Here is a 15,865-nt window from a genome sequence, read left to right as displayed (position 1 = left end):
AAAGCTAAAGTGATCATGTTTGTCTTTTAACTTCCACTGATTAGAAGAGCTCAAATTTTAAGTTACCGTGATCAAGAATGGTTTTAAATTTCAGACGGTATGGATGAAAGATGTCAAACTATATCATAAAACTTTACCAAAACATCTCCGTGAAATATTTGTCTGCAGCTCGATTAATCAGTAACCAGCATACATGGCAATTGTAAGGTAAATAAATTTGGGATATCCCGACATTAGCATTTAATCCCAAAAGGGTAACCCATAACCGACAAACAAGTTTCTTGATTGTCCCTCGAGCTTAAATGACAGTTTACTCGTGGAACCAATGCGGACCATTAAACACGACAAAAAGCACCATGAAATTTAAAGTTCTCATTTTGAACAAGAATTCGTCCTAAAAAAATGACCAATAAACAAGAATAAAAATCAAATCCGGGATTTCAAAAAAGAATAAAAATTAAGAAATGGAAGATCCACCTATTTCCTCTGATAAAAATTTCGTGATCACTTCCATCATTGGTCAGTGCAGAAGCCTCTTCGAGCTCTTCGGCATCATCTAATTGTTTGGTAGCTTGAGGATCGAAGAGGTAGTAATGGTGATCGTCGTCGGAAGGTTTGCAGCCATCCGATGCTTCGGCTGATAAACCATAGGGGTTGAATTCTCTGATAATTGTCAGTTCTCGGGTGCCTGTGGCGCCGCTGCCGGTCATCTCCTGAGTCGATGAGTCAGTAACGGTGAGATTTGGGGGTCTGAGAATATCTCCCGCCCTTTTTATTTTATTTTCTGCCACAAAACCCTAGCAGTAGGTTTTAGTTCGATCATGGTGATTTGGTTTAATGGGCGCGCCAAGCTTCTTTCTTTTATTTTTAAAAACTAAAAATAAATTGTTTTCAGCATAAACTAGTATATTATATTACACACTAACTCTTATTTTCACGTGCGAACAGATATTCAACTCACGTCATAAAAGATATTATTTTTATGTCCAAAAATAATATTTTTCACTGTAAATATGAATTTATTTCATTTATATAGCTGTGAGACAATCTCACAAAACCCTGCTAATTATATATTATTAACAACATGAAAAAAATCACAACTCAAAAAGCATATTTAGCCCAAATCATTTTTCAGATTGTCTCCATATTTGATATACGTAATTAATTACATAGCAAAATAAATCATAATTATATGGTCTTTCAAGAAATGTTATCTTCTATTAAATTATATTTTGTCATCAAATTGTTTCAAATATATATTGGGATGAACAAATTATAATTTCAAAACCATTGTTGACCCTGTAAGATTTGGTATCTGATTATTTTGGGTTTAAGTAGGACTAGGTATTGGCACCTCAATATTTGAGGTGTTTATCCAGATTTATTGTGTAATATATGATGTTTCCTTTTTGTAGCATATTGACAGTCATACTATAACTAAAAAGAAGTTATAGATAGGATAAAGCATTATAACTGAATATTAATAAGGTGTAGTTATTATAACAATATGATAATTTATACATATGTTACAGAATTTTTGCAAATATCACATACTTAAAAATCATAAAAAGTTTAGTTATGTTTATAGTATTACAAACTGATTTCATTCTTTGTCTCTAGCTGTTGAGTTGTACCTGAGGAAAACAAATCCGATAATAAAATGAGTTAACTTCTAGCACATTGATTGGGATCCAATTATAAAAAATTAATTAAATGCGAACGAAATTATTCAGAAATTCTAATCATATCATGTTAAAGAACTGAGAACTAAACAATTTGGGAGAACAAGCCGTTTAGCCTATTTAAATTTCTAATCTCGGAGTAAACATAAATTGTTGAACGTATTCACTCATAAACATTAATATGTTTTGAGTAGCTACATTATGTATAGGTTTTTTATTCATTATATCTACAAGTTAAAGATGATAAATAGTGGGCACTGATCAAAACTGGGAACGAGCTAGTTATATATCAAACATTATTTAGTTGTCAATAATATTGCAAGTTATACACATCCTCAAATGGTCAACAATGGATATATCAGCAAAAAAATACAACATATCAATAACATTAGTAAAAGTTATTTATGTATTGTAACGCAAACAAGGTAAACTGATGTAAAGAATAAAATAAAAACAATTATTATAAATGAATGTTTTATTGAATGTAATTCAGAGTTCTCATAGGTCCATATTAATTTTTTGTAATTAAAAATTTTTTAGGCTATAAGATAAATGTTTTACTATCGATGGGACATTTTTTCCCAAAAACACGGTATTTTTTCCTCCCAAAAACAGAAAAAGTTATGCCTCTTCTTTACGCAAAGTAAAAAGTAATAAAATATTTTAATTGATTTATTTCCTCAAATACTACGAAGATGAATTTTGTAGATCAATAACAATTAGCTTAAAACCCTTTTACAAGCACAACAAAGACTTTAAATCCCTTCTATCAAGTCCAAGCTAGATCCTTTGGTTGGCTGAGCTATACGTTAAAACAGAAACCAAGAAACCAAAAAATCACAAAGCATAAGAAAACACAAGCATAAAAAACAGGAGATCAAACTAAAAAACAATACAAAATCCCAAAAACCACTGCATAAGCAACAAAAAGGCAAATAAAACGCAGGACACTGATAACAAGCCGAAACAAACAAGAACCGCCTATTCTCTTGTATTTCTGTCATTGAACAAATCATCTGAAAACAAAATCATATACCAAGTCTGTTTATTTTAGGAACAAGACAGCAGCAGGAGTAACTCACTTATTTCTCTCTTCCACTTCCCAACAGAAGTGAAACCGGTGCTTCAAAAACTTAAACATAAAAACCCATAAGAAGAACAGATATTTTTTAACCGGTAGTACATTGTTCGAGAAAGGCTTCGACGGAGGTGAAGCAGAATACAAGGACATTGACGATGGTGCTGAGAAGCGAGAGAGAGCTTTTGAGCTTGAACAAAGAACATGTACAACAAATTGAAGAGATTAAGCTGTAGTTCGAATAGAAAAACTTAGAGCTAAATTTCAGGATGTGATTATTCTCTGTTGAATTGATCGGGATGAATGTGTTAAAACTTTTAAATACTTATGGGATATTTGAGATCTCTGTCTTTTATTGAGTGTAAATATTTGGAAGCGACTGCATCACCTCTCTTATATTTAGTTTTTTTTAATAAGGTGACCATGTGCAAGAAATTGCTTTCTTATTGACCCGAAATGACTTATTTCTCACGGCATTCGGTTTCTTACCTTTTCATGCTCTGAAGCCACACCATTCATGTTTGATCTACTGGTCTGGGTTCTTCACCCTTTGCAGAAGTTGGTTACCTAATCTTTTCTCTATTATTCATGCCCTGGGATTTTGTAAGCTTGAGATATTGATATTCGACTTTAAAACAAAGCTAAGCGTTAAAACAGAAACCAAAAACCCAAGCATAAAAAACAGGAGACCAAACTAAAACACAATACAAAATCCCGAAAACCACTGCCTAAGCAACTTGAAATTTGTATATTTATGTGTTATTTAATCTATTAATTATCCTAATGTAATTAAAATAATACTAAAAACTAAAAATGTTTTTCCATACCTAATCTCACACTAAACCTACTTACACATGAAAGTTGTACGTAGAGCTTCATCACGCTTCACGTTTTTTAGAATTTTGATTATTTTCATGTGATTCCATAATTTCATGCATGGATGTTGTGCATTGTTAGTATTTGCTTCAAAAGTGGCATAGTTTTTTTTTTAAAAAAAAATGTAAAAGCGGCATAATTTTAGATCTAACTATTATGATTCATGTGCTCTCTCTTAATGTAGGTATTTCTACAGCTTACCATAGTTATTGTGGCGAACGACATTTCCCACATGGTTACGGTTGGTAACCTGGCCATTAAACTTGTTCTTTATTTTTATGGTGTTTTGATACTGACTCAGGAAAAATACTCTTTTTCTGCAGTTTAATATTGTTCATGGCAGTAGAGTTCTGTTGGAACATCTACCCATCTAATGTTTACTCGTCGTTGTTGCTCCTCTGTGCCCATCTGACTATATTAGGAGGCCTCTGGAAGGCATCACCTGAACACCCTTGTATGGCTAATGCAAAACATAGATTAGCATATCTTGAAAACAAAGATAGCTGAAAACTACAAGTTCAACTTATTTCAATTTCATTTTTATGCAAAAGAAATGGTATGTCTGGTTTTGTTTTGGAACTTTTCTCAATGCTTAATTTAAGGGGAAAAATGCGATTTTAGCTAAAAAAATTTTATTATTGTACTAAAAATATTGACTACCGTTCATCCGTATGAATCCAATTTTCAAAGCTTGGAAGAATTTTTGTATGAGGTATGTTTGCCCCATGGGAATTTTAAGATATACGCCACGAAAGGGTTGCTTTGATTGACATATGTATGTTGTAGTTTTAGGCTAACTTCGACTCATATATCCTACGCTTGTATTCTGAATATTAGCTGTTTGCTATTGCATCTACTGGGAAGAGGGAAACACAAGTCTTCGCAACTACCATCTATCTTTAAAGATCACATCCGTGATAGAGGAACCAATATGAAAATTCAAAGTAGCATTTATCAATCCAGAGTATTCAAACTCTTCACACCCACCCCTTTTCACTTCCTACCAAACATGAAATGTGGTCTGTCTCACTCTCCCCGTCAGTTTCAGCCTATCAAACCACATTTGTCTACATCAAAGTCCTAGGCCTAAAAGTCAAAAGCCTGGTTCCTTCATCTATCTTCCCTCCCTCCAAATTTTAGGTCTTCCAGAGAAGATCTCCCTACTATCGTTCTTTCGATTACCGACTCGGAAATAAAGGATTCTTATCATATCTAAAAGTAGAGACTGAACCAGGAGTTCTTGATAAACCCTCGACGCAATTGCAACGGTGGAGGGATCCATACCGAATTGTGAATTTACTTACCTTCACGTCCATCATGCATCTTTTCCAAATGAAAACTACTGGAGCATATCCTGGTTTTTATCCCCATAATCCAAGTTCCCAATTTTATTTTATTTTTTGATCGGTATACTCTAAGATCCCAATTGCCAAGAGAGATATTGAGCATAAAGGAGATGGTAACCTTACCACTGCTTTGATCAGATTCTAGGAAAAAAATTGACATGAATTTTGCCAGTATATTCGTTGACAAATTGATTGACACTTCAGGAAAATCAACACATTTCACAAAAAATGGATAAAATATACAAACAAACTGCCTCCTGAAATTTTGTAATTTCACAGCAAATTTGTCAATCGTCCAATGGATTTGTAAAAAAAATGATAAAAGCCGAAACAAAAAAACTTACTAATAGCAACAATAATACGCAATTTTGGATTTTCTGGTTGAATGTACTCTTTTAGAAGCAAATCTATCAATGGAACTAATGATTAACACATCACATTAACATGAGCGACGAGTGTACGTATATCAGATTTTTCAAATGCGAAAAATTACAATTATTGCCACAATCATACTGTTATCAGATTCATACATACAGGTGTATTGTATACATGGTACGTAAAAGGATAAACACCGGAAATTTTTCAACTCCTGCACCGTGTGGTGGCGATGCACGACCGAGTATAAGGATTGGATTGGGCACCTGGGCGGAAGTTGTAGTACGACGCGCCTCTCCTTGAGCACGGTACAGAGTTTTCCTGAAGCGCGGCGTAGCTAATGTACTTCGTGGTCGCTAATATGCGCCGGCTGACTTCGGAATCCATGTCGAATTCTCCACCTTCGGCCATGCACTCAGCTATCGAACCTCGGCAGGTTTCAGGCTTGGAAATGGGTCTCCAACTGAAGTCGCTGCCGGCTTCTGCGGATCGGAGAATCAGCGCCGCCACCAGAACGGTGGAGAGAAGGAGGGGGATAAGTGGAATCAAGGAGAGGAAAACAAAGGAAGAGGAGGGAAGCTGAAAAATGAGGGAACCTTGGTGCAACCGGAAGCAACATGGTGTGTTAGAGAGGAGAGCAGACCGCCAACAGTACGACGGAGAGGAGGATGGGGATAAGTGGAACCAAGGCAAGGAAAACAAAGGAAGAGGAGGAAAAATGAAAAACAAAGGAACCTCGGTGCAACCGAAAGCAACATGGTGTGGTGGAGAGAAGAGGATAGGCCACGTGATATTGTCCCTCGGTAGTCATGTAGTGGAATGACGCGTGTTCTTGCTTTTGACCGAGAACTTGCAACAAACTGGCCATCACAAACTTATTCTCTCTTTTAGATATGTAGATATTACCTGAATTTATTTTTACAAAAAAATAAAACAATAAGTAAATTATTACTTTTTAAAAATTCAACACTTCATTAATTTCACATATTATGTTTTAGAACATTGAATATACAATAGTTATCATGATATATGTCTCGCAATATAAGAACATGAAACTCGTTAAGAAACGTATGTATATTCTTAACTGGTTTCTAGTCGATTCAGCTGCCTAAAACAAAGATAAAGATCTCTTGAGTTTGAGACTAGCATCTATGATGTAGACGTCATATTTATGGGTAAGGGCGTGAAGATGTTCATTCATATAGATGAGTGATCAATTGATGATGCACCGAACAATCCTCCCTCGGAATGTTCAAGTGATTATCTCTTATCGAATGGAAAAGTATATGGTTATTGTAATGCCCGAGAATTTGATTACCGTAATCTGAAATGATTTGGGTATATTTACCGTAATCTGAGATTAATCTGGGAGGATTAATTGATTAATTGAAGTGATTATAGACGGAACGGAGTGGACCGGGAAAGACGAGAACAGACGCGAAATGTGTGCGAAGGAAATGTCATACGCGCACATGCGCGAGTAGGTGCGCACACATGCGTGGTTTTGACAGAAGACTCGCGCATCTGCGCGAGGTGTCCAGTAGCCTAGGGAAGTGCTCGGCGCATATGCGCGACGTGAACGGCGCACATGCGCGAACAGGACAGAGAAGTTGGCGCACATGCGCGGCGGAAGGCACGCATATGCGCAAGTGGGTTTGTGCTCGAGACAGTAAGTCTCGTGCATAGGCGCGACGATTTGCGCGCATATGCGCGAGCACTCCAGTAGCAAGTTTCGGATAAAGCCTCCGGCGCATATGCGCGGGGCTTGGGCGCGCATATGCGCCAGTCATGCAAAACGTAAGATTGCCACTTGCCATTACATGCGACGTGTGTGTGTGTGTATATATATATATATATATATATATATATATACATACAACCGATTATATGGTAAAGGAAAGAAGAAATCGAAGGAACTCTGGAGAAATTCCTCCGTGGAATATTAATTGCGATCTTACAATATCCGTCCGTCTGATTTTGAATTCGACTTCAGTACTGTGTTCCTATCAACGTATGCTACAACTGGATGTAAGTTTTGCTACGTTTTGACATGTTTTGACATTATGCTATTTTCAGAATTGAATAGGATTCATATATGATGTTCTTGTCATATTAGACATCATAGAATCGAAGTCAGGTCGAAGAACAGACTGGTTATGTAATTGTTATGCTTTTCGGAGTCGATTTGACGAATATTTCATATCAGATTTGTATTGTTATTGAGATTAGGAGTTGTACCGATACTGATTATGAGTTCTGGTAGTATATATGTGATGTTTGGACTGACGGGGTTATCGAGACAGTATTGTTATGCCGTTGAAACATCAGTTGATTGATATTGATCAGACTCGGGGTTGATTTAAATTGTATGGTGGTACCATATGTCGATTGGCATTGAGGAGATTATGTTTTGATATAAGTATTGATCATAACAGGTTTTGAACGGAGTTACATATTGATATTGTGTCTGTTCGGTATTGTCATTACCAGATTGGAAATAGACAGAATTGACTTCGGAACTTCGTTTTCGTCAGAACGAGAAGACAAATGTATAAATTAATGTCGAGTTGGGATTGCACAACTCGAGTGAGGTTTGGCTCGAATTTCCCTAAATCACATACTTCATTCTATTGCATAGATAATTGCAATGAATAAATTAATATGCTTGTTTTCTTGATTGATAGATAGCAGGTATTAGACGAGTGATCTTGTGACAGAATTACCTGATAGTGGCGGGATCGCCACGGGCACATTGCACGATGTCACAAGATAGTGAATTGGTGTTAGTGCCAAAGTCTGTCACCGGATGTTTGGTTATCGATGTGGATAAAATCAGAGCTTTTTCTATTACTGGTGATCGATACCGTATCAATGTGGATAGTCGGAGCTTTTTCTATTACTAGTGATCGATGTTATATCGATGTGGATAGAATCAGAGCTTCTTCTATTACTGGTGATCGATACTATCTTGATGTGGATAGAATTAGAGCTTCTTCTATTACTGGTGATCGATACCATATCGATGTGGATAGAATCAGACTTTGTTCTATTACTGGTGATCGATATGGAATGCCAACATTTGGAAATCGGGATCCCTAGGCTAGGATTGAGTCTAGTCTAAAACGTAGAGTCACGAGTCTAAGTGACAGTTATATCGATTTATATTGATTGATATTAATTTATGTTCCTGAATATGGTACACGTCTATCGGTGTTCCTGATTTTGGTACGTGTTTAGAATAAGAATTATTCTTGATATTAATTCATGTTTCTGATTCTGTTACATGTTATGAAGGTTTGTTATATACTTTTGTATGATTTATATGACTGCATGTATACATGGTTTATACTGAGAATGTAATTCTCATCGGAGTATCTGGCTGTTGTCTTGTTTTGTATGTGTGCATGGCAATGGGTGGAATAGGATCAGGGTCAAGAAGAGAACGAGGCTGGACTAGATAGTGTGGAGATCCGGGCTTCAGAAGCAACTTAAGATTCAATACTGATATGTAGTTGAACATATTTGAATTATTGTAGATAATACAATAATTGTATGTTATGTTTAATATGTAATTTGAATTGAATTACATTACGTTTCCGCTTTGTATTTTTTTAAAAAAAATTACACCCTATTTATTATAAATGATTAAATATTTTCTAACAATGATTAAGGAATGAATTAGCGTCCGGGTCCCCACAATTATGGTTGTACACAATCAATCATTTGACCTGAGACAACAAGTCTTTTAGCATGCACTTTGATCAGTTTATCGACTCTACTGAGGGTCATCGGGTGGTGTGGTTTCGGAATACATGGGAGTTAATGCATTTTAGTTGGAGATTCACCGCTCATCCATGGGTGAAAGATATCTCATGTGACCTGATGAATTAATAGTACAAAGAATATCTGGCCAGAGTAAGACATTCATTTTGGAAAGAGGTTTTATCATTTGCACATATCATTCATTATTATTACTAATTATTGTTTCGTTCTACCGTGGTTTTAATCTAAAGAAGTTTATTACATAAAATTAAAACAAGGCAAGGACACAATGTTTGAATTTATAAGAATAAAATATAAAAAGAAATAAAAAAATTTAAGTGTAGTTGACATTATTCTCCCTTGATGTCGTCTTCCTCATCTCTCGTAAACCCTAACAACTTTATTCTTCTTCCAACTCATAAGAAAAAGTTGTTGTCTTCTTTCAAAGTTGTCTTCTATTATCTGTTCACTTCTCTGTCGTGCGTTCTCCTTCTTTGTTCTATGTTATCTTCTACGACTTTCGTCTCCTTAATGGGGCAAGATTTAAAAAGATCAAATCTCTCCACATAAAGCCTAAGAAATTTGCCACAAATTCTCTTTCAATAAAACTATAGATTCCCATGTGAATGAATCCAGAATTTTCAAAATTATTTCTTCCTTATCTTTGCTTCCATTGTGTTTTACGAGGAATTAGAATAAAGATTTATTTTTATGCTTTTATTTCCTTATTTGTAATATTTTATTGTCTTTGAAATTATTGTAAAATCACTTTATCTCTAAAATTAGATATTTTCTTTATTTGTTCGAATATACGAATATTATAAAATTAATTCAAATAAGTGGAAGATAACGACTCCAGATACACACAAATATGATAAAATAATATGAGTGAGTCTCATGTGAGACCGTCTCACGGATACTAATATGTGAGATGAGTCAATCCTACCCATATTCAAAATAAAAAATAATACTATTAGCATAAAAAATTATACTTTTTCATGGATGACCCAAATAAGAGATCCGTCTCATACAAGTTTTTGCTAAATAATATAATTAAAATCTCTATAAGATTCAGACGTACCACTACTCCAATTCATGTGGCTACATTCCTGATCAATTCTCATCGCCAATTCATAACCAGATTTAACATAATATACCATAGATCCAGATTTATCATAATGTAACACACAATCAATATTTTATCATCCATGTCAAATCGTGTGATTATAATATAGATCTAGATATGTAAGTAAATATTATATATCTATTTATATAAATATCATATTGTCAGGGCTAAAATATTTGGGCCCAATTAAATCTGCAAAGTCCAATATGATATAATAATTAACAAAATCTCATCAATTAGTCATTGGAATAATTTGAATTAGTTCAGAAGCGGGTCTTCATAGAAATTGAACAAAATAGAAAAATCTCACAGAAAAAAATTAAAATACATATCGCTAAAAAGGACAATATTTTTTAGAATTTAACATTTCAAATTTTCAACAAATTTTTAATTCCAACTTTTGTAATTTTTCATTTTTAGCTTATTATTTTAATATTTTCATGCTCTTCAAGGTTTTATATTATGTACAAACCATACGTGTAAAAACAATCGTTTGCCAAGTTTAAAGTTATTTATTTTGCAAGTTCTCGAGATTTTTATATATAAATTTTTGAACCAAAACAGATGGGACTTTATTAAGTCAAAGAAGATTCATTGCAATCAGGAGTGATCAAATTTTTTTATTAACTGTCTTAATCGAATTTCACTGTGTCTTTTTTTTAAAAAATATTTTATAAAAATCGCAGTTAAAAAGATTAATAATAAACTGCACCACATACGCGGTTCGGTTATTTTTTCCCAAGAAACGCATCGTCTAAACCGTTTGCGATAATATTTGACCTAAAACTATAATAATGTGTAAACAACATATTCAATAAAGAAGTCGTCATTATATATCTTATTTCTCTTCAAAATTACTATTACAAATAAAACTTATCTTCTTCTTAACTATTCTTCATATTGTATTTTATTAGAATATTTATTTCTTTTATTACAATATTTTGTTTGAAGTTTGAAAGTAAAAAAATGATAAAATAGTGTAAATATCTTTTTTGTTGTAAATGTATTGTGTTGTTAAATTATTAACTTAGTTTTGAATCTTAATTATTGTTTTATCTAATTTTATCTTTTAATGATTTGACCTATATTTTATATTTAAAAACATTATATTGGTGTTGTTTTCAAATAAATTAGATATATGTTGTAATATTTTTCACTTAAAAAAATAGTAAACCGACCGCAACGTCTGAAACCGCTCAAAACCGTAAGACTAATTCTACATGTAAAATCGCGATTATGTTTTAAAAAATACTATTAGTAAACTGACCGCAACACCTAAAACCGCTCAAAACCCCGATATTAATTCTACATTAAAAAAAAAAAAAAACTGCTATTATTTTTTTGAAAATATTAACCGACCGTATGATAATGAATCAAAAAGCATCATGAGTAAAACTAGAAGCCGGACACAAAGACCAGCTTGAAAATGGGCTGCTCGAGCAAGATTGTGAACAATCATTGTGATCAAATTCCCACGTAACACCACACCGCCACAATTACTAATTTTTGTATACAAATACCAAATGTCTTTACTGAGGCATGCCTCTGTACTCTGAAATTCTTCTAGCTGAAATGTCTTCCTGGCTTCTCCAATCGGTTTCACTCCTAGCTGCCCTAATATCAGCGATAATTATCAGAATTGTCTCCGCCGTAATTTCCTGCCGGAGAAACAGGAGAAAGGCGGTGGGAATCTTCCACCCTTACACCAACGACGGCGGCGGCGGGGAGAGAGTCCTTTGGTGCGCAGTAAAAGCCATCCAAGACGAGTCGCCAGATCTCGATTGCATCATATATACAGGGGATCACGATGCGTCCCCTCAATCGCTCTATAGACGATCCATCGATCGGTTTGGCGTCAAATTGATTAACCCTCCAAAGGTACCTTCAGATTTTTTCCTGCATCATTTGACGTTGTCCATGTTTACATCCACTCTTTGGGAAATTTTAAGATATAGGCGGTCTTCTGTGCGCTCTTTGTTTTTGCTTCGGGCTACGTAACCAAGAATTGGTAGAATAAATGTGAAAAACGTCTCCTGCTTCAAATTGGCGAGTTGAAAGTGCCACAGCAATCTTCTATCGATATAGTTCACGTTCTAATATTAGATGTGTTATGTTGATGTATTCCCGAATGTGGTTTGCCGAAAAAGACCACGTCCAGTGATCGGCACACTGGTTGAATTCGACTGGTTTTTATAAAATTACTTGTTTTTCATTGCCTTTGTGGATTTCCACGCGGAAAACGACTTTCAACATTTCACGAATCCCCACTGTTCGTTGGTGCTTCATTTTGACATGTGGCAGAAGATATGCAATTTAGATTTTGCAGCTCTGACACGTAGTTTTTGTGGAGAGTATTTTATGTGCAGTTTATTTTTCGTCGCTTGATTTATAAGTTTTTGCTAAAGCTATGTTTATATGTATGCATTGTATCGACAGGTAGTGCATCTTTATAAGAGGAAATGGGTTGACGAAACTACATATCCCCGATTCACTATGATAGGCCAGAGCATTGGTTCGGTATACCTTTCATGGGAAGCTTTGTGCAACTTTACTCCTTTATATTATTTTGATACCAGTGGATATGCTTTTACTTATCCTGTTGCACGAATGTTTGGATGCAAAGTGATCTGCTATACACATTACCCTACAATTAGTCTCGACATGCTATCAAGGGTTCATACACGGAGTTCTATGTATAACAACGGCAATGTAATTGCTAAGAGGTATAGTTCTTAATCTAATGCTTTATTTAACTATTAGTTGACTCCCTGTCGTTAAGAATCGGAAAGATTGGGATGAATTGCTTAATAACTTCAGAATGCTCATAATAGTGATATTTGCGGATATAGTGGTTAAACTCGGGTTCCTTAAATGTGAATGCCTTATTCAATATAAATGCCTGTAACCAAATTGATATCATTAATAGAGTAGATATGAGGTGTTTTTGCATCACATTCAAGATCCATCTTCTGATTTTCCTGTTATGAAAGCTAATAAGATTTGAAAATTGGATCAAATTCATCAAATATCTAACAAAAGAGATTCACACTGCGTGCTCCTATCTGATGTAGCAAGCTTACGTACAGTCGATAAACTTTTTGGGTTTACTCTAGTTGCTGGCTGCCCACGAATCTAACTGAACTTTCGTCATGGCAGCGTCTTCCTATCACAGTGCAAAGTGATATATTATATAGTATTCAGTTGGATGTATGGAATAGTTGGCTCCTGTACACACCTTGCAATGGTCAATTCTTCATGGACGGGGTCTCATATTCAGAAGCTTTGGGGGATACTAGATCGTGTTAAGATGGTTTATCCTCCATGTGATACTTCTGGTCTTCAGGTTTGCGTATTGTGATTTTTCTTTTGTATAATGAGTTTTACTTATTTGAGTGGTGTTTCAGTTTATGTATCAACTTTTGTCTTCCCATACCAACTGGAACTAGTTTTTGAGAACAACCCAGATTAAACCTAACAAAAACTAGTAATTTGAAAAGGTTTTTGCTGTCGAGTATGGGTTGACATTCATTTTTCGAAAAGAGTGGGGGGTTAAGAGAGGTTATGACAGAAAATTGGATGTATGGTGATTTATGTGTATTTTAACTCATACCGAGTCCATGTCTTGTGGCATGGAGGATTAAAGAAGGAAAATGTGATGCAAAGGTCGGACATCTTTTGATTCAGCACGGGGTTGATGCTTTTTGTCGCTAGTGTGCCGATCTATGTCTTGCAAACAGGTGCTGCCATTGGAAAGAATGATGAATCCACCAAAGATTATTTCCGTGTCTCAATTTCGTCCAGAGAAGGTGGGCATTTTATGAGCTCAAGGTACCCATGGTTTATCTATAATTTTTTTTACATTTGGGGATTTTGGCAAAACTGAAATTGATCTTAATATTTTTCTTTCAGGCCCATCCCCTTCAACTCGAGGCATTTGCAATTGTCTTAAAAAATTTGGATGCAGATTTGCCTTCACCTAAGTTGCAATTCGTGGGTAGTTGCAGAAATGAAGCAGATGAGAGAAGGTTGCAACACTTGAAAGACCGAGCTAGGGAGCTGAAAGTGGAAAGTGATGTGGAGTTCCATAAAAATGTAACTTACAGGTTTGTGCCATTTCTTCATGTATTTTGATGCCATGAACTAGCCTATCTTTTGTGAGATTCTACTGACCATGTGTGAGGAAAAGATCCAGTAAATACTAATATGAAAATCAATCATCTTGCATCGCAGATTTACGAGTCACTCTCTAGTTTTTCATATAACTAGAGAATCTTGCATCGCAGATTTATTTATCACTCTTACTTATTGTACAACTATAGATTGTTCCTATTTTTCATCTGCGTATATTTCTGTCTAAATGGACACTGTCATCCTTCAAATTATCGTAGCCGTGTATAAAATGAATTGCTGGTGAAACATTTACCTAGTTTCATCGTTGAACCTGGAATCGTCCAATATTACCACCATATTCGTTCCCTTTTGGCAGCCTCCTGTTATAGCTTCAGTCTATCATTTTCACACTTATCCTTCCATTCATTTTGTCTGCATTTTTATGTGTCTAACTCGTTAAATTGTTCGCTTCCTGTCCAAATTAGGAAACCCATACACTTTACATTCACTCATTTTCCCTTTTCTTTCATTTTCATGGTTCAGTGATTTGGTTTGTCTTTTGGGTGGCGCATTTGCGGGAATTCATTCCATGATAGACGAGCATTTTGGCATCTGTGTGGTGGAATACATGGCTTCTGGTGCCATACCAATTGGTTTGTTTCTGTTATTTCCATGTCGCAGCATCATTTCCAAATTTTATGCGTTCGTAATCAATTAAAAGGTAATAATCTTTGTCAGCTCATAATTCTGCCGGACCTATGATGGACATTGTGTTGCCTGAAGGTGGAAAACAAACTGGATATCTTGCCCAAGACGTGCAAGAATATGCAGACGCAATCCTTCAAATCTTAAGAATGCCTGAACCTGAACGGGTTGAGATGGCTGCAGCTGCAAGAAAACGAGCTTTAAGGTTCTCCGAACAACGTTTCTATGAAAATTTCAAGGATGCCGTTCGACCAATCTTTCTTCATACCCGCTAGACGATGAAAATTATGGGTATAAGGGATCCTGTAACCTGATTTTAGAAGTCTAGCATGCGTATTTTAACTTGAATACTTCGACACTTCAATTACTTACTCTCGTTTTTATTTAAACCAGAGAAAGAAGAAAATATCAGGCCACATCCAGTGCCACTGAAGATATTTTGTGTGTTTTGAACGGAACCAAAGACGTTAAGCCGGTCTCGGTACAACATTGACATTACAAACCTGATAATTTAGAAAACTCTCTTGTCTGAAAATTCATGAATTAATCTGACAATAGCAGAAACAATCGTGTGTTTGAATACATTAAAGAATTTGATGAAAGGGAGTGAGTTAGATGAAAATATACTGATCAAGTAATGGTTTTTAATGTACAATGTTTCCGATGTTTCATGCGAGGGGAAAAACCTATTAAATCTTCATATTTTATTGTGTAATACTTGATTCGTATTGGCTGATGTAACGGTCAGAAAGAGTGCATACATCCCACATGACTAACTGCAAAGTATACCCATCTCCAACCAATT

At 35.1% G+C, this 15,865-nt stretch overlaps 2 protein-coding genes across 4 annotated transcripts in view; one reads left to right on the top strand and one right to left on the bottom strand.

Moving 5' to 3' along the window:
• Positions 1-820, bottom strand: part of LOC140804199 (anaphase-promoting complex subunit 1) — a 36,038-nt gene extending 35,218 nt beyond the window's left edge. The window contains exon 1 of the mRNA XM_073160049.1: positions 478-820. Within this exon, the coding sequence (XP_073016150.1) occupies positions 478-710 (233 nt within the window). The 5' untranslated portion in view covers positions 711-820. The remainder of the gene's footprint in view (positions 1-477) is intronic.
• A 10,779-nt stretch (positions 821-11,599) lies between these two features.
• LOC140804761 (GDP-Man:Man(3)GlcNAc(2)-PP-Dol alpha-1,2-mannosyltransferase-like) lies at positions 11,600-15,716 on the top strand. 3 transcript variants are annotated; one of them, XM_073160883.1, is made up of 8 exons: positions 11,600-11,721; positions 11,813-12,123; positions 12,682-12,968; positions 13,402-13,588; positions 13,983-14,051; positions 14,155-14,348; positions 14,899-15,008; positions 15,094-15,716. In XM_073160883.1, the coding sequence occupies exons 2-8, from the start codon at positions 11,818-11,820 to the stop codon at positions 15,333-15,335; spliced, it is 1,395 nt and encodes a 464-aa protein (XP_073016984.1). In that variant the 5' UTR covers positions 11,600-11,721; positions 11,813-11,817; the 3' UTR covers positions 15,336-15,716. The 3 variants fall into 3 exon arrangements, with proteins under 3 accessions (XP_073016984.1, XP_073016983.1, XP_073016982.1); XM_073160882.1 differs by lacking the exon at positions 11,600-11,721 and having other exon boundaries at positions 11,728-12,123; positions 15,094-15,351; positions 15,454-15,715; XM_073160881.1 differs by lacking the exon at positions 11,600-11,721 and having other exon boundaries at positions 11,728-12,123.
• The last annotated feature ends 149 nt before the right edge of the window (positions 15,717-15,865 follow it).

This window comes from Primulina eburnea, chromosome 11 (assembly GCF_022965805.1).
Source record: "Primulina eburnea isolate SZY01 chromosome 11, ASM2296580v1, whole genome shotgun sequence".
Classification (NCBI taxonomy): domain Eukaryota; kingdom Viridiplantae; phylum Streptophyta; class Magnoliopsida; order Lamiales; family Gesneriaceae; genus Primulina; species Primulina eburnea.
The sequence above is the reverse complement of the archived record's forward strand: the minus strand, read 5'-3'. Positions and strand labels throughout refer to the sequence as shown.

Excerpts from the sequence above, each read along its gene's own strand:
- LOC140804761 (XM_073160881.1), top strand. The coding sequence starts at position 11,785 with ATGCCTCTGTACTCTGAAATTCTTCTAGCTGAAATGTCTTCCTGGCTT. Across the intron at positions 12,969-13,401 it reads GGCAATGTAATTGCTAAGAG|CGTCTTCCTATCACAGTGCA; the intron begins GTATAGTTCTTA and ends TCGTCATGGCAG. Across the intron at positions 13,589-13,982 it reads GTGATACTTCTGGTCTTCAG|GTGCTGCCATTGGAAAGAAT; the intron begins GTTTGCGTATTG and ends TCTTGCAAACAG.